This window comes from Rhinoderma darwinii, chromosome 7, assembly GCF_050947455.1.
Source record: "Rhinoderma darwinii isolate aRhiDar2 chromosome 7, aRhiDar2.hap1, whole genome shotgun sequence".
Taxonomy (NCBI): Eukaryota; Metazoa; Chordata; class Amphibia; order Anura; family Rhinodermatidae; genus Rhinoderma; species Rhinoderma darwinii.
In genome coordinates, this window is record NC_134693.1 from 16193809 (window position 1) to 16208217 (window position 14409).

Consider the following 14409-nt stretch of genomic DNA (forward strand, 5'->3'; position numbering starts at 1 on the left):
GGGCGCAACTGTACCCTATACAGTCTTCCAATGTATCCAGCGGAGGCTGGTAAATGACTTGTCACATGTTACTCGCTCTGCAAGCCCTTTTGGCCACTCAGCAGAGCAGACAGATCTCACATGACACGCTTCCAAGCTGCCCTAAAAAAAAAATCATCTTGTTTAGGAGTCAAGTGGGAGGGGCTCATGTCTACTGGCACTTTTTTGGTACATAATGATGTGCTCTGTGGCTCGGCTTTGTTAGCGGTAACGTACAGATGTCTTATAGGGATTGTCCATATGACCTATTCGAGCATATGGGTGTCATAGTCTCCCACTCTTGAGGGCTCGGCACGATCGATATGTTTACGTGAGTATCCAAACTTCTAAGGCCTTATTCACACGAACGTGTTTAACGTCCGTGATACGCGCGTGAAAATCACGCGCGTCGCACGGACCTATGTTAGTCAATGGGGCCGTTCAGACATTCCGTGATTTTCACGCAGCGTGTGTCCGCTGCGTAAAACTCACGACATGTCCTATACTTGGCCGTTTTTCGCGCATCACGCACCCATTGAAGTCAATGGGTGCGTAAAAATCGTGCACGGCACACGGAAGCACTTCCGTGTGTCACGCGTGATTCGCGCAACAGTAGATCAAGAAATTAAGGAAAAATAAAACCACTTCCTTCATTTATTTTTCTAAACATTAAAACCGCATGTCATAAGGCTGGCATATGCGTGAAAATCACGCAGCCAACACTGATGACACACGCAACTGCAACGCGCGCAAAACGGAGCATTTTTTGCGCTCGCAAAACGCACACGCTCGTGTGAATCCGGTCTAATAGTTCGGACTTTCTGATACTCCAAGACCTTGGTGGTGCCAAGCATGACTAATTATCAGAACTTTACTATATGTAGATATCTAATTAAAGGGGTATTCCTAACGCAGACATTTATGGCATATCCAGTGTCTAATAGATGCAACTACCATCTCTGGGACCCGCACGTATGCCAAGAATGGGGGTCCCCCAATCTCTTGCCGGCCAGGTAAGGCAGCTGCTGCATGCAGGCAGAGAGTGAATAGAAAGGTGGCCGCGCATGCTCACTCCATTCACTTCTATGGGTGGTATGGAAACAGCTGGGCATCTCTCCATGCATTCTCCTGGATCTGGCCGCCATTTCACCAGATGGGACGGGGATATCAACACTAGTCCAGTTACGTCGTTCCATTCTGCATTTGAAGAGCTTAAAAGTCTAATTTCTGACCACACACATAAACTGGGGCAGTCAATGAACCTGCCGCTATGTATGTAGACCAGGGGCAAAACAACGAGGTGGACTGGTGGTCATTTGCCCCAAGTTCTAAGTGTGGGGCAAAGGGGGTGGTGGTAATAAGCGATTCTGCTATGACCAGGGTATTTAGATACAAGGCTAGGACAGCACAATGTATCTTTGGCCCAGGTCATTTAGGCCATGGAAGGAAACCACATTTTTGGAAGACCTTAAAGGAGTTTTCCACCTTCTGACAACTGATGACCTATCCACCGGATGACCCCGCACCGATAAGCCGCTCTGGTGGCCTGCGGGCACTGGATGTTATGGCACAATGCTATGTATGGAGCCTGGAAGAAGTTGGCTCCGTAGATTGCATAGCGGCCGTGCTGCAGGTCTGCTCCTATTCACTTGAATATAGTACTGCAGCTCGGCCGCTATTCCGTGGCCGGAGCCAACTGCTTCCGGCATGTACGTCCGGTGCACAGAGGCAACAGACTAGCTGATCTGTGCGGGGCCCGGTTGTCGGACCCCCACAGATCATGTACTGATGACCTATCCGGTGGAAAACCCCTTTAATGGGACAATGCATTCTCACATGCAAAATGGCACCAGTAGGCCCTGTTCACACAGAGTTTTTTGCAGGCAGAAAAATTCTGCCTGAAAAAATCAGCTCCATTTTTTTTAAGTGGTTTTGCACCACAAGCATTTTTTTGCCGTGTTTTTCTTACCTCCTCAACAGGCAAAGGAAAAAACGCAGCGTTTTTTCCGTCTCCCATTGATTTCAATGGGGTTTTCGAGGCAGAAAACGCCTCAAGATAGGGCATGTTGCTTATTCCCGCGAGCGTTTTTTTCTGCTCGCCGGAAAAAAACACCTCCACCTCCCATTGAAATCAATGGGAGGCCATGTCGGCTGTAAAAAAAACTCAGTGCGAACAGGGCCTTAGTGTGGCAAGTGGCAAAACCGCACTTCTTTTTATACGGCAGTTTTGCGATGGCACGCAGCTTCTACACAGCTCGGCTTCTACAGATGAAACAAGTTGATAGCAGTTGTGGGTCCTTTACACTCTGCACGGCCATAAAACATGTGTGGTTTTGCCGTGTGGCACGCGAGAACGCACCCTCATTGACGGGGGAATACAGAAATGTTATGGCAATGGAAAATTACACTATTAACCCTTCCTTACAAGGATTTACACATCTTATTAGATGACATTTCCTTATTCATTTTTCTAAAATCGCGCCAATTTATTAAATTTTATCATTTCGAAGTCGTGCATTTATCGGAATAATTGGCTGCATTCTCCTAGGTAAAATAAAGATCCTATGTAGACTCTAGGCTGATGGTTTTATATGCCAGGGGGTTTACACAGAAGACCTTAAACCCCCTGGTGACAGACGAGGCAGTCCTGATTCGTGAACTTAATTTGATCCCTTTCCCACGGGTAAAAAAAATTGCACTTATTTTTACAGTATGGGATCTTTGGGGTCCATTATGCCCATTTAAGGTGGCAAACTAATTCCACCCGGCAGTGAGACGGCGGACGTTTTACCTTAATGCGTCATCTAGGAACATTTTAATTTTAGAGCTTTTGTTTTAATATAAACATAAAACTAACAGAAATGTTGAGCGCAAACAGTCGTAAAATTGTCTAATTATTAAATCTCATAAAAAGTAATGATCATTCTCATTCATTAGATTCTAATACAGCATCTCCATCCCGGCTGTAGACATTAGATAAAGTATGATGTCTGACTTATGAACATTATCGCTTCATACAACACAATTCCCCCGTGGGCAGAGCTTAGATCTCTCGCATGGCTAATCGCCGGAGAAATAAATTCATCAATTGCCGGAAATTATATCTAAACAAAGGACTTGAAAGTATAAATTATTTATTGCATTATGATAGCAGGCAGACCGTATTAGTGAGATGGTAATTTGGGGAAATTTTCTTGAAAAAAAAAGTTGTCATCAGAGCATTAGTGGTAGAGTGGGCCAAGTTATGGATCCATCACCAGTGGAATTCAGTGCCAGTCAGAAGACACCGAAGAGAGGTCTACAAAAAACTCTCCATATCAATCCTCAAATAGTCCATTCTTCCGGCAGTCCCATAGACAGAAGACTGAGCAGTACTGCGCATGTTCAACCCCCGCTCCATTCACATAAGGGATTCGGGGGGTGCCCGTTCTAGTGATCAGTGGGAGTCCCCCACCAATCAGACATTTTTTAGCTGTACTGTAGATAGGTGATAAATTTTGTATATGGGGAAATCCCTTTGAAATAATGGTAAGTTCATCCTGTCTTAAATCCTTACAGATGTGTCCTCCCTTTACTTCTCCCTTGGCTTGACATATAAGTGATGCGAGATGACATAGACTCCCTTGTAAAAAAAAATGTTGGATACTTTTTTCCACTGGAAGACACAAGAATGTATCGAATTTGTATCCTGAGAAATTAAGTAAAGTTAAGGGAGGACACATCTGTAATTCTGATTCTTCATTATACCATATTCTTGTAGGGAGCAGTATTATAGTAGTTATATTCTTATATATAGGAGCAGTATTATGGTATGTTCACACGGCCTATTTACGGACGTAAATCGGGCGTTTTTGCCCCGAATTACGCCCGAAAATAGCGCCTCAATAGCGCTGACAAACATCTGCCCATTGAAAGCAATGGGCAGACGTTTGTCTGTTCACACGAGGCGTATATTTACGCGCCGCTGTCAAATGACGGCGCGTAAATAGACGCCCGCGTCAAAGAAGTGACCTGTCACTTCTTTGGCCGTAATTGGAGCCGTTATTCATTGACTCCAATGAATAGCAGCGCTAATTACGGCCGTAATGGACGTGGCGTTCAAGCGCCTGCACATGCCGTTACGGCTGAAATTACGGGGATGTTTTCAGGCTGAAACATCCCCGTAATTTCAGCCGTAACGGACGCCCTCGTGTGAACATACCCTTATAGTAGTTATATTCTTATATATAGGAGCAGTATTATAGTAGTTATATTCTTGTATATAGGGGGCAGTATTATAGTAGTTATATTCTTGTATATAGGGGGCAGTATTATAGTAGTTATATTCTTGTATATAGGGGCAGTATTATAGGAGTTATATTCTTGTATATATGAGCAGTATCATAGTAGTTATATTCTTGTATATAGGAGCAGTATTATAGTAGTTATATTCTTGTATATAGGAGCAGTATTATAGTAGTTATATTCTTGTATATAGGGGGCAGTATTATAGTAGTTATATTCTTATATATAGGAGCAGTATTATAGTAGTTATATTCTTGTATATAGGAGGCAGTATTATAGTAGTTATATTCTTGTATATAGGAGCAGTATTATAGTAGTTATATTCTTGTATATAGGTGGCAGTATTATAATAGTTATATTCTTGTATATAGGAGCAGTATTATATTAGTTATATTCTTGTATATAGGGGGCAGTATTATAGCAGTTATATTCTTGTATATAGGGGGCAGTATTATAGTAGTTATATTCTTATATATAGGAGCAGTATTATAGTAGTTATATTCTTGTATATAGGAGCAGTATTATAGTAGTTATATTCTTGTATATAATGGGCAGTATTCTAGTAGTTATATTCTTGTATAAAGGGGGCAGTATTATAGTAGTTATATTCTTGTATATGGGGGCAGTATTATAGTAGTTATATTCTTGTATATAGGAGCAGTATTATAGTAGTTATATTCTTGTATATAGGGGCTGTATTATAGTAGTTATATTCTTGTATAAAGGGGGCAGTATTATAGTAGTTATATTCTTGTATATGGGGGCAGTATTATAGTAGTTATATTCTTGTATATAGGGGGCAGTATTATAGTAGTTATATTCTTGCATATAGGGGCAGTATTATAGTAGTTATATTCTTGTATATAGGGGGCAGTATTATAGTAGTTATATTCTTGTATATGGGGGCAGTATTATAGTAGTTATATTCTTGTATATAGGAGGCAGTATTATAGTAGTTATATTCTTGTATATAGGGGCAGTATTATAGTAGTTATATTCTTGTATATAGGGGGCAGTATTATAGTAGTTATATTCTTGTATATAGGGGCAGTATTATGGTAGTTATATTCTTGTATATAGGAGCAGTATTATGTTAGTTATTTTCTTGTATATAGTGGGCAGTATTATAGTAGTTATATTCTTGTATATAGGGGGCAGTATTAGGCTGGGTTCACACGTGGCGGAATTTCACTTAAATTCCGCTGCGGACACTCCGCAGCGTTAATCCGCAGCGGAGCCGTTTGTCCATTGACTTCCACTTTAATTTAGCAGTGTTCGTTTAGACGATGCATAAAATTCCGCTGCGGAGCATAGGCTGCGGAGCGGAATTTGGTGTCCGCAGCATGCTCTGTCTGTTGCGGAGCAGTGGCGGACTCATGGCGGAATTTCTCCATTGACTTCAATGGAGATTCTAATTTCCGCAATGAAGTCCGCAGCTGTCATGCACATGTTATGTGTGCTGCGGATGCGTCTTGCTTTTTTAACTTGACATTTCTTCATTCTGGCTGGACCTATGTATTTCTAGGTCTACAGCCAGACTGAGGAAGTCAATGGGGCTCCCGTAATGACGGGAGCGTTGCTAAGAGACGTCTGTAAATAGTCACTGTCCAGGGTGCTGAAAGAGTTAAGCGATCGGCAGTAACTGTTTCTGCACCCGGGACAGTGACTACCGATCCCAATATACAGCAACCTGTAAAAAAATATAAGTTCATACTTACCGAGAACTCCCTGCTTCTGTCTCCAGTCCGGCCTCCCAGGATGACGTTTCAGTCTGTGACGGCTGCAGCCAATCACAGGCCAAGCACAGGCTGCAGCGGTCACATGGACTGGCGCGTCATCCAGGGAGGTCGGGCTGGATGCCGAAAGAGGGACGCGTCACCAAGACAACGGCCGGTAAGTATGAAATTCGTTTACTTTCACTAGGGAAAGTGCTGTCCCTTCTCTCTATCCTGCACTGATAGGGAGAAGGGAAGCACTTTTCCCGCAGTCCGCAGCAGCTAGTCCGCATCAATTTACTGCACATTTTGGGCAGATCCGCAGCCGTAATCCGCAACCCGGATTAGGTGCGGCATTGATGCGGACAGTTGCGGAGGAAATCCGCCACGTGTGGCCATGCCCTTATAGTAGTTATATTCTTGTAGATAGGGAGCAGTATTATAGTAGTTATATTCTTGTATATAGGAGGCAGTATTGTAGTAGTTATATTCTTGTATATAGGGGGCAGTATTATAGTAGTTATATTCTTGTAGATAGGGAGCAGTATTATAGTAGTTATATTCTTGTATATAGGGGGCAGTATTATAGTAGTTATATTCTTGTATATAGGAGGCAGTATTGTAGTAGTTATATTCTTGTATATAGGGGGCAGTATTATAGTAGTTATATTCTTGTATATGGGGGCAGTATTATAGTAGTTATATTCTTGTATATAGGAGCAGTATTATAGTAGTTATATTCTTGTATATAGGGGGCAGTATTATAGTAGTTATATTCTTGTAGATAGGGAGCAGTATTATAGTAGTTATATTCTTATATATAGGGGGCAGTATTATAGTAGTTATATTCTTGTATATGGGGGCAGTATTATAGTAGTTATATTCTTGTATATAGGAGCAGTATTATAGTAGTTATATTCTTGTATATAGTGGGCAGTATTATAGTAGTTATATTCTTGTATATAGTGGGCAGTATTATAGTAGTTATATTCTTGTATATAGGAGGTAGTATTATAGTAGTTATAGTCTTGTATATAGGGGGTAGTATTATAGTAGTTATATTCTTGTATATAGGGGCAGTATTATAGTAGTTATCTTCTTGTATATAGGGGCAGTATTATAATAGTTATATTCTTGTATATAGGAGCAGTATTATAGTAGTTATATTCTTGTATATAGGAGCAGTATTATAATAGTTATATTCTTGTATATAGGGGCAGTATTATAGTAGTTATAGTCTTGTATATAGGGGGCAGTATTATAGTAGTTATATTCTTGTATATAGGGGGCAGTATTATAGTAGTTATATTCTTGTATATAGGAGCAGTATTATAGTAGTTATATTCTTATATATAGGGGCAGTATTATAGTAGTTATATTCTTGTATATAGGGGACAGTATTATAGTAGTTATATTCTTGTATATAGGGGGCAGTATTATAGTAGTTATATTCTTGTACATAGGGGGCAGTATTATAGTAGTTATATTCTTGTATATAAGGAAAGTATTATTGTAGTTAAATTCGGCACGCTATTTTCTCTGTAAGGGTATGTGCACACACACTAATTACGTCCGTAATTGACGGACGTATTTCGGCCGCAAGTAGTGGATCGAACTCAGTGCAGGGAGCCGGGCTCCTAGCATCATACATATGTACGATGCTAGGAGTCCCTGCCTCTCCGTGGAACTACTGTCCCGTACTGAAAACATGATTACAGTACGGGACAGTTGTCCTGCAGAGAGGCAGGGACTCCTAGCATCGTATATAACTATGATGCTAGGAGCCCGGCTCCCTGCACTGTGTTCGGTCCGGTACTTGCGGCCGAAATACGTCCGTAACTTACGGACGTAATTAGTGTGTGTGCACATACCCTTAGGTTTTCTAAGTGACCCTGCCTGTCGTATCTTATTTATTGAGCAGAACATTATCTCTCTCCATCTTCTAAACATATGTAAATATAATGTTGGACAGGCATTAAAATACACTCAGCCTGAAATAAAATGCATCTCTTTCGGCAGACACCAGACATTTATTGTACCTGGATTCAGCCAACAAATAACTATTATTAACACTGTAATGATACGATAACGTATCTCCAGCTGTGTGATTTATTGTTTGCTCGCATATATAAACAGCTCTGTCTCCTGATTGAAAATCTGACACTTTGTTCGGCGTATTTCACTTCTTGTCATTAAACAAATGTAAACTAGGTCACTTATTAAGCAGAATGATGTATAGATTAATTGCAGTAGCTGATGAAATCTCTGGTTGTTTAGCATCGAAAGTGACACCCAACGGATATTTATCACCCTAAACAAAATCCTGTATTGAAGGAGCAAGTATCAGACTATTGAATAAATTCTGGGTTTTACATACAGATGTAGCAGAGCTAAGTGTGTCATTTGGCTAAACTTATAGTGATCTTCCAATGTGTCACTTCTGGGTTTTACATAGGACTGCAGTTAAATCTGCTACATTATCTTAAAGGGAAACTACCGTAGAAAAAAAATCATGGATTCCTATTTTAATAACTTTTTACAGATTCCTTCACGCTCCCACACAAAAATAATATTATAAAAACAAGGGATGTAGCTATAAGAGGTGGAGATATAGCAGTCGCACCAGGTCCCTAGTGCCTGAGGGGGGCGCAAAGGAGCCTCTGCCTCATAACGAAACACCAGTAAAGGCAAATAAAAGATGGGGGGGGGGGGGCTTCAGATTTTGCAATAGTACCTCTTGGGCTTTTAGTTATGCCTCTCATAAGAATAACAGACTGCCCCAGCATGGGAGTGTGTATTAATATTAGTATCATGCTCTATGACCATCATTTTACCTGCACTGATACATTGTAACAAACCCTCAGGACAGGAGAGAGATTCATGATTCTTTTGTGGATTACTTACCCTTATACATTCTTACTACCCCATCAGCTGCGTGAACAGGACTAGGTCAACATGGTTTTAGCCTCTAAATGTAAACCAGTATATTCCATTCATTGACAGCAAGAAGAGATCTTGAAAACATTAAGGTTTTCAAAAACACAGTATATTATAAAGTTGAAGAACTTATTATATACTGATTATTCTTTAAATTTTGGGCACACAACCTCAATGTTTTCCTATTGGGGGGGGGGGGGTGCGTACCAATCACAAGAATTCCAACATGGTCAAATTTTTGTGCTTGCTGTATACTGATAACGGCACTGTAACAATGTACAATTGTAACGAGTCATTCACCTGTGTGATCATCAAATCACCAGCTCATGCCCTCGATCTTAACAATTAACTTCCCATTCACTGACTGCAAGCAGAAATTTTTAAAACTTAGGAATTAAAACACAAAGTACATTATAAAATAGCAGAACTTTTCCTTTATACAATGAACAAGCTTCATCTATTGAAACCGGAATACCCCTTTAAGTAATTTACCAAAACATGTCTTTGGTTATTACTATGCACAACAATTCAACCCCAAAAAGTTAAATAACACATTCAGCTCTGCTACATCAGTGGACTGATTAGTTATCATTACACTCTTGTGTTCTGTCATTGTTGTCTGGCATTCCATTTACAGAGAGGTTTATTTTTAGCTGGGGGACTATCATAGTGTGTTTTAGTAGTTGGGATGTTTGTTCTTGCAGTGCGAATCATATTACAGGGAGCGTTGACTGCAGGAAAGGAGACAAACTATTCACATATGGGAAATTATAAATCTAGGCCGACCCAGACTTGCACGGGTAATGTATTATATTTTAGATTTCCATGTCTTTATAGGTGGCGGGAGGTTCCTGCAGAGTAGTTTTATTATGGGATCTTTTTGTATAGATGGTGTGTGGCTTTTGTGAGGTCTATTACTGGCGCACCCGCTAATTTAAAAATAAAACTACTAGTATAGGTAAACCCAGCCTATGTGATCCCTATAGAGACCTGTAAGCCTATTTGATCCCTATAGAGACCTGTAAGCCTATGTGATCCCTATAGAGACCTATGAGCGTATGTAATGTCTATAGAGACCTGTAAGCCTATGTGATCCCTAGAGACCTGTAAGCCTATGTGATCCCTATAGAGACCTATGAGTGTATGTAATGTCTATAGAGACCTGTAAACCTATGTAATGTCTATAGAGACCTGTAGACCTATGTAATGTCTATAGAGACCTGTAAGCCTATGTGATGTATATAGAGACATGTATGTCAATGTAATGTCTATAGAGACCTGTATGTCAATGTAATGTCTATAGAGTCCTGTAAGCCTATGTAATGTCTATAGAGACCTGTAAGCCTATGTAATGTCTATAGAGACCTGTAAGACTATGTGGTGTATATAGGACCTGTAAGTGAATGTGATCCCTATAGAGACCTGTAAGCCTATGTAATGTCTATAGAGACCTGTACACCTACGTAATGTCTATAGAGACCTATGACCCTATGTAATGTCTATAGAGACCTGTAAGACTATGTGATGTATATAGGACCTGTAAGTGAATGTGATCCCTATAGAGACCTGTAAGCCTATGTAATATCTATAGAGGCCTGCACAATGTGGTCTTATGCCAGCTTCCCTGTAAGTACATTATAAGTCCCTATAGATAAGTGCAGGGATGGGGTTCGGACTCCGGTCATTGCTATAATTAACTACAACAGTGTTATTTCCAAATATATTGTCTGAAAAACACAGAATTGAGGGTATACTGTATACTAGATTTATGGTTTAGGGTTATATTCATGTTAATAGAAAGTCAAAATGTAAATTATTGTGTGAAATTTAAAGTGTAGCTAAACGTTGAACAAACTTCTGACATGTAATAGTGACATGTCAGAAGTTTGGATTGGTGGGGGTCCGAGCACTGAGACCCCCACCGATCGCTAGAACGAAGCAGCTGAAGCCCGCGTGTGAGCGCTCAGCCGCTTTGTGTCTGTTTGGCTTTTTCCGGAAATTAATGTATCAGCGTACGGACTCAATAGAAAGTCTATGAGTCCGTACACCGATACATTTATTTCCGGAAAAAGCCGAACAGACACAAAGCAGCTGAGCGCTCACACGCGTGCTTCAGCTGCTTCGTTCTAGCGATCGGTGGGGGTCTCAGTGCTCGGACCTCCACCAATCCAAACTTCTGACATGTCACTATGACATGTCAGAAGTTTGTTCAACGTTTAGCTACACTTTAAGGAGAGGACTATTATAACCCAAATAAATGTAATGGGTAACCTTCACACACACACGGCCCCATTACAGCTCTGTACAAGTTCCAGGTTGTTACGACACCCATAAAATGTCTATAGGTAAATACTGTATCTCTGTAGACCTCCAATCTTATATGAACACACATAAAGGTTTTTCCTATAGGATTTATACGGAATTCAAGACGAAAAATTCAGATTCATTCAGCACTTCCCAAAATTGTAATCACTTTTTTACACCTCGCCTCGTTCTGCCCAGGACACTCCCGAAAACTACACAGACGTGCCCCATTTTATGCAAATCGATATCAGTCTCGCCTATTTGTGGTCCTTTTCTTGGGACTGTCCTGCTATGAACAACTGCACCCCTTTTTGTTAGGGGTCCCCGGCCCATATTGGCTTCATCCGCTTTCCTCATAGATGGTGTGACCCTGTACAGGAGCCCTACAGTTACCAACATCCAGGATGACACCTCTAATGGTTATTATGGCTTCATTATAGATGAGTGGAAGAAAAAAGTGAGTGAGTCCTATCAGGTGATTGTGGATCGGCTGGAGGATGATCTTCACATTAAAGAGGTGGAACACACGGAACTCAAACTGGTTTTCAGGTAAAGCCTACCTGTAATGTCTACTTTAACAAACGTAGCAGAGCCGAGTTTATCTTTTGGCACAACTCACTGTGATGGTTTTTACATAGGACTGCCAGCAACCCCATTAATATAAGTTTTTATATAGCTCCAACATATTCCGCAGCATTGTACACATGTTGTGGTCACTCACGTCAGTTCCTGTGCCGCACAATCTAATTTTCCGATCACACACTGACCTAGCACTATGGTTTAGAAGTGTACTCTATTTGTAACGGCCGTGCACCTGTGTGATCATTACATGACCGGACAGATATTCATCTTCTCGTCAGTAAGCAATGAAGAGTCTCATTCAATGACTGCAAGCGGAGATTTTTCAGGCCTCTGCTTGCAGTCATTGAATGAGACCCTTAATTGTTTACTATTCATCTTCTCGCCAGTAAACAATGAAGGGTCTCATTCAATGACTGCAAGCAGAGATTTCCCAGACCTCTGCTTGCAGTCATTGAATGAGACCCTTCATTATTTACTATTCATCTTCTCGCCAGTAAACAATGAAGGGTCTCATTCAATGACTGCAAGCAGAGGTCTTGAATGCCAGGTTTTCATACAGTATAGAGTGACTAAATTGTGCAGACACCGCGAGAATGTACAATTCCAATGCAGATGTTGTCCATGGCTGGATTCGAACCCAGGATCCCAGTGCTGGGAGATACCAGTGTTAACCACTGAGCCCAATGTTAATGGGGGGTGCTCAAAATCTGCTGATATAGCCAGTAGAACTCTTAGGGTATGTTCACACTGAGTGTTTTCAGCCATTTTTCGGGGCCGTAAAACGCGACTTTGATTAAAAAACATCTGAAAGTCAGGAGCTGTTTTCCTTTGAGCTCCGTATTTTGAGACTTTTTTTATTTTGCGTGTTCACATACCCTTAAGTTAGTGTACGATTTCCCTGTAGTGGCCTTACATTGCAGGGCACTCATTCATTTCTCATTGATTTCTATGGACCTTCTGCAGAGTCCTGCCCCCGCTCAGTCAGGAACGCCTCCAAATGTTGAGAAATGCCGCTCATAATGAAATAAGAATAAACTCCTCCCTTTTTAGGGTCCAGTTCGCAGAAAAGTCGTGCAAAAAGTGGGATTGTTGGCAAGTACAGACTAATAGATGGGGGAGCAGTAGACCCTTCTCGAATAACTTAGTATGTCCCACCGGGGGAACTGAAAAGGGTTTGTCTATAGCGGAGAACTCATTTACTATTTCAATCGTTTTTATTCGGGAAATACATAAAACGCATTTTGACATAATATTCAAAGAAAAACATCCAAATCCAAAAATTCAATAGAACCCCGCAGTTTGGAGCAAATAGTAAAAACATCATCAATGCAGCGGTTGTGTCAACGCGAGAAAAAGTCAAGAACTTTGGGTGGTCTGAAAAAACCTTGGAAACATACACAGAAGTGGGGGAAAAAGAAGAAAGAAGAGGGAGGGGAGTAAGGCTATGTTCACACGGCAAACAAAAAACGGCCGTAAAATACGGAGCTGTTTTCAAGCGAAAACAGCCCTTGATTTTCAGCCGTTTTTTAAGCAACTCGCGTTTTTTACTGCGTTTTTTAGAGCCATTTTTGTCAATGAATAACGGCTCTAAAAACGGCTCAAGAAGTAACATGCACTTCTTTTTACGGGGCATCTTTTTACGTGCCGATATTTGAAAATGAGGCATAAAATAACGCCCCGTCGGAACAGACGGAACTGTTTATAGGCGTTCTGCTTCTGATTTTTCAGCCGTTTTTTGGGCCGTTTACGGCTGAAAATAGGCCGTGTGAACATACCTTTAAAAAGGGGGGGGGGAGGTGAAAGAGAAAGAAACGGATATTCCCCCGATCCCGCTTATATTTCGAGTCCTAACCCCGAAACAGCAGAAATAGAATTAGATCTCCATCTGGAGCAGAGAACATTCTCATGTCCGCAGAGTATACCAGAATTTCCAGGTCCAGATCTGATAAAAAAAAAAAAATCTTTCTCATTGACCATGATCCAGGAGAACTTTAGTTTCCCAGGATCTAGTCAAGGAGTCTTCCATTCCCCCGCTACTGTAATTCCAGCAGCCAGAAGAATAATTGAGCAAAATTTTGTAATATGTAATAGTGAACCCTCGTCTCCACAACCCCTGAATTAACGGGAGGAGGACCCAGTGAAGATCCGTGCCAACCTCTGAGTTTATAACCGGATTCCGTCAGGGCCGTATTGATTGGGAGATAAGCAAAAGATTCAGCCATATCTTGCCAGGCTCTAAAAAAATGACATTGTCCGCTGCCCATCTACCATGGATAAACCCCGCCTGGTTAGGGTGGATAAGAAAGCATTCAGCCAGGTGGCCAGAATTTGGGTTTATATCTCTAGGCTGGGTTCACATGGTGCGTTTTTGTTACGTTAAGACATGGGCGTTTATCTGCCAACACTAAAAACACAACTAAAGCGCACCATGTGAACCCTGCCTAACGTCGCTGTTAATTATCGAGATAAGGCGGTAATTCTCTTTCTCCCAGTGGTACCTTTGAGATTTGGGAATCATGTGACAATGTAAGACTCTAGTCACATGACAGTGAATATTTTTTTCTAACGT

The 14409-nt window shown here is 41.1% G+C and overlaps 1 protein-coding gene across 1 annotated transcript in view; it reads left to right on the forward strand.

The window, feature by feature from the left end:
* LOC142657627 (serine/threonine-protein kinase TNNI3K) overlaps nt 1-14409 on the forward strand; it is a 227442-nt gene that overhangs the window by 24395 nt on the left and 188638 nt on the right. Inside the window, exon 4 of the mRNA XM_075832842.1 lies at nt 11699-11807. Within this exon, the coding sequence (XP_075688957.1) occupies nt 11699-11807 (109 nt within the window). The remainder of the gene's footprint in view (nt 1-11698; nt 11808-14409) is intronic.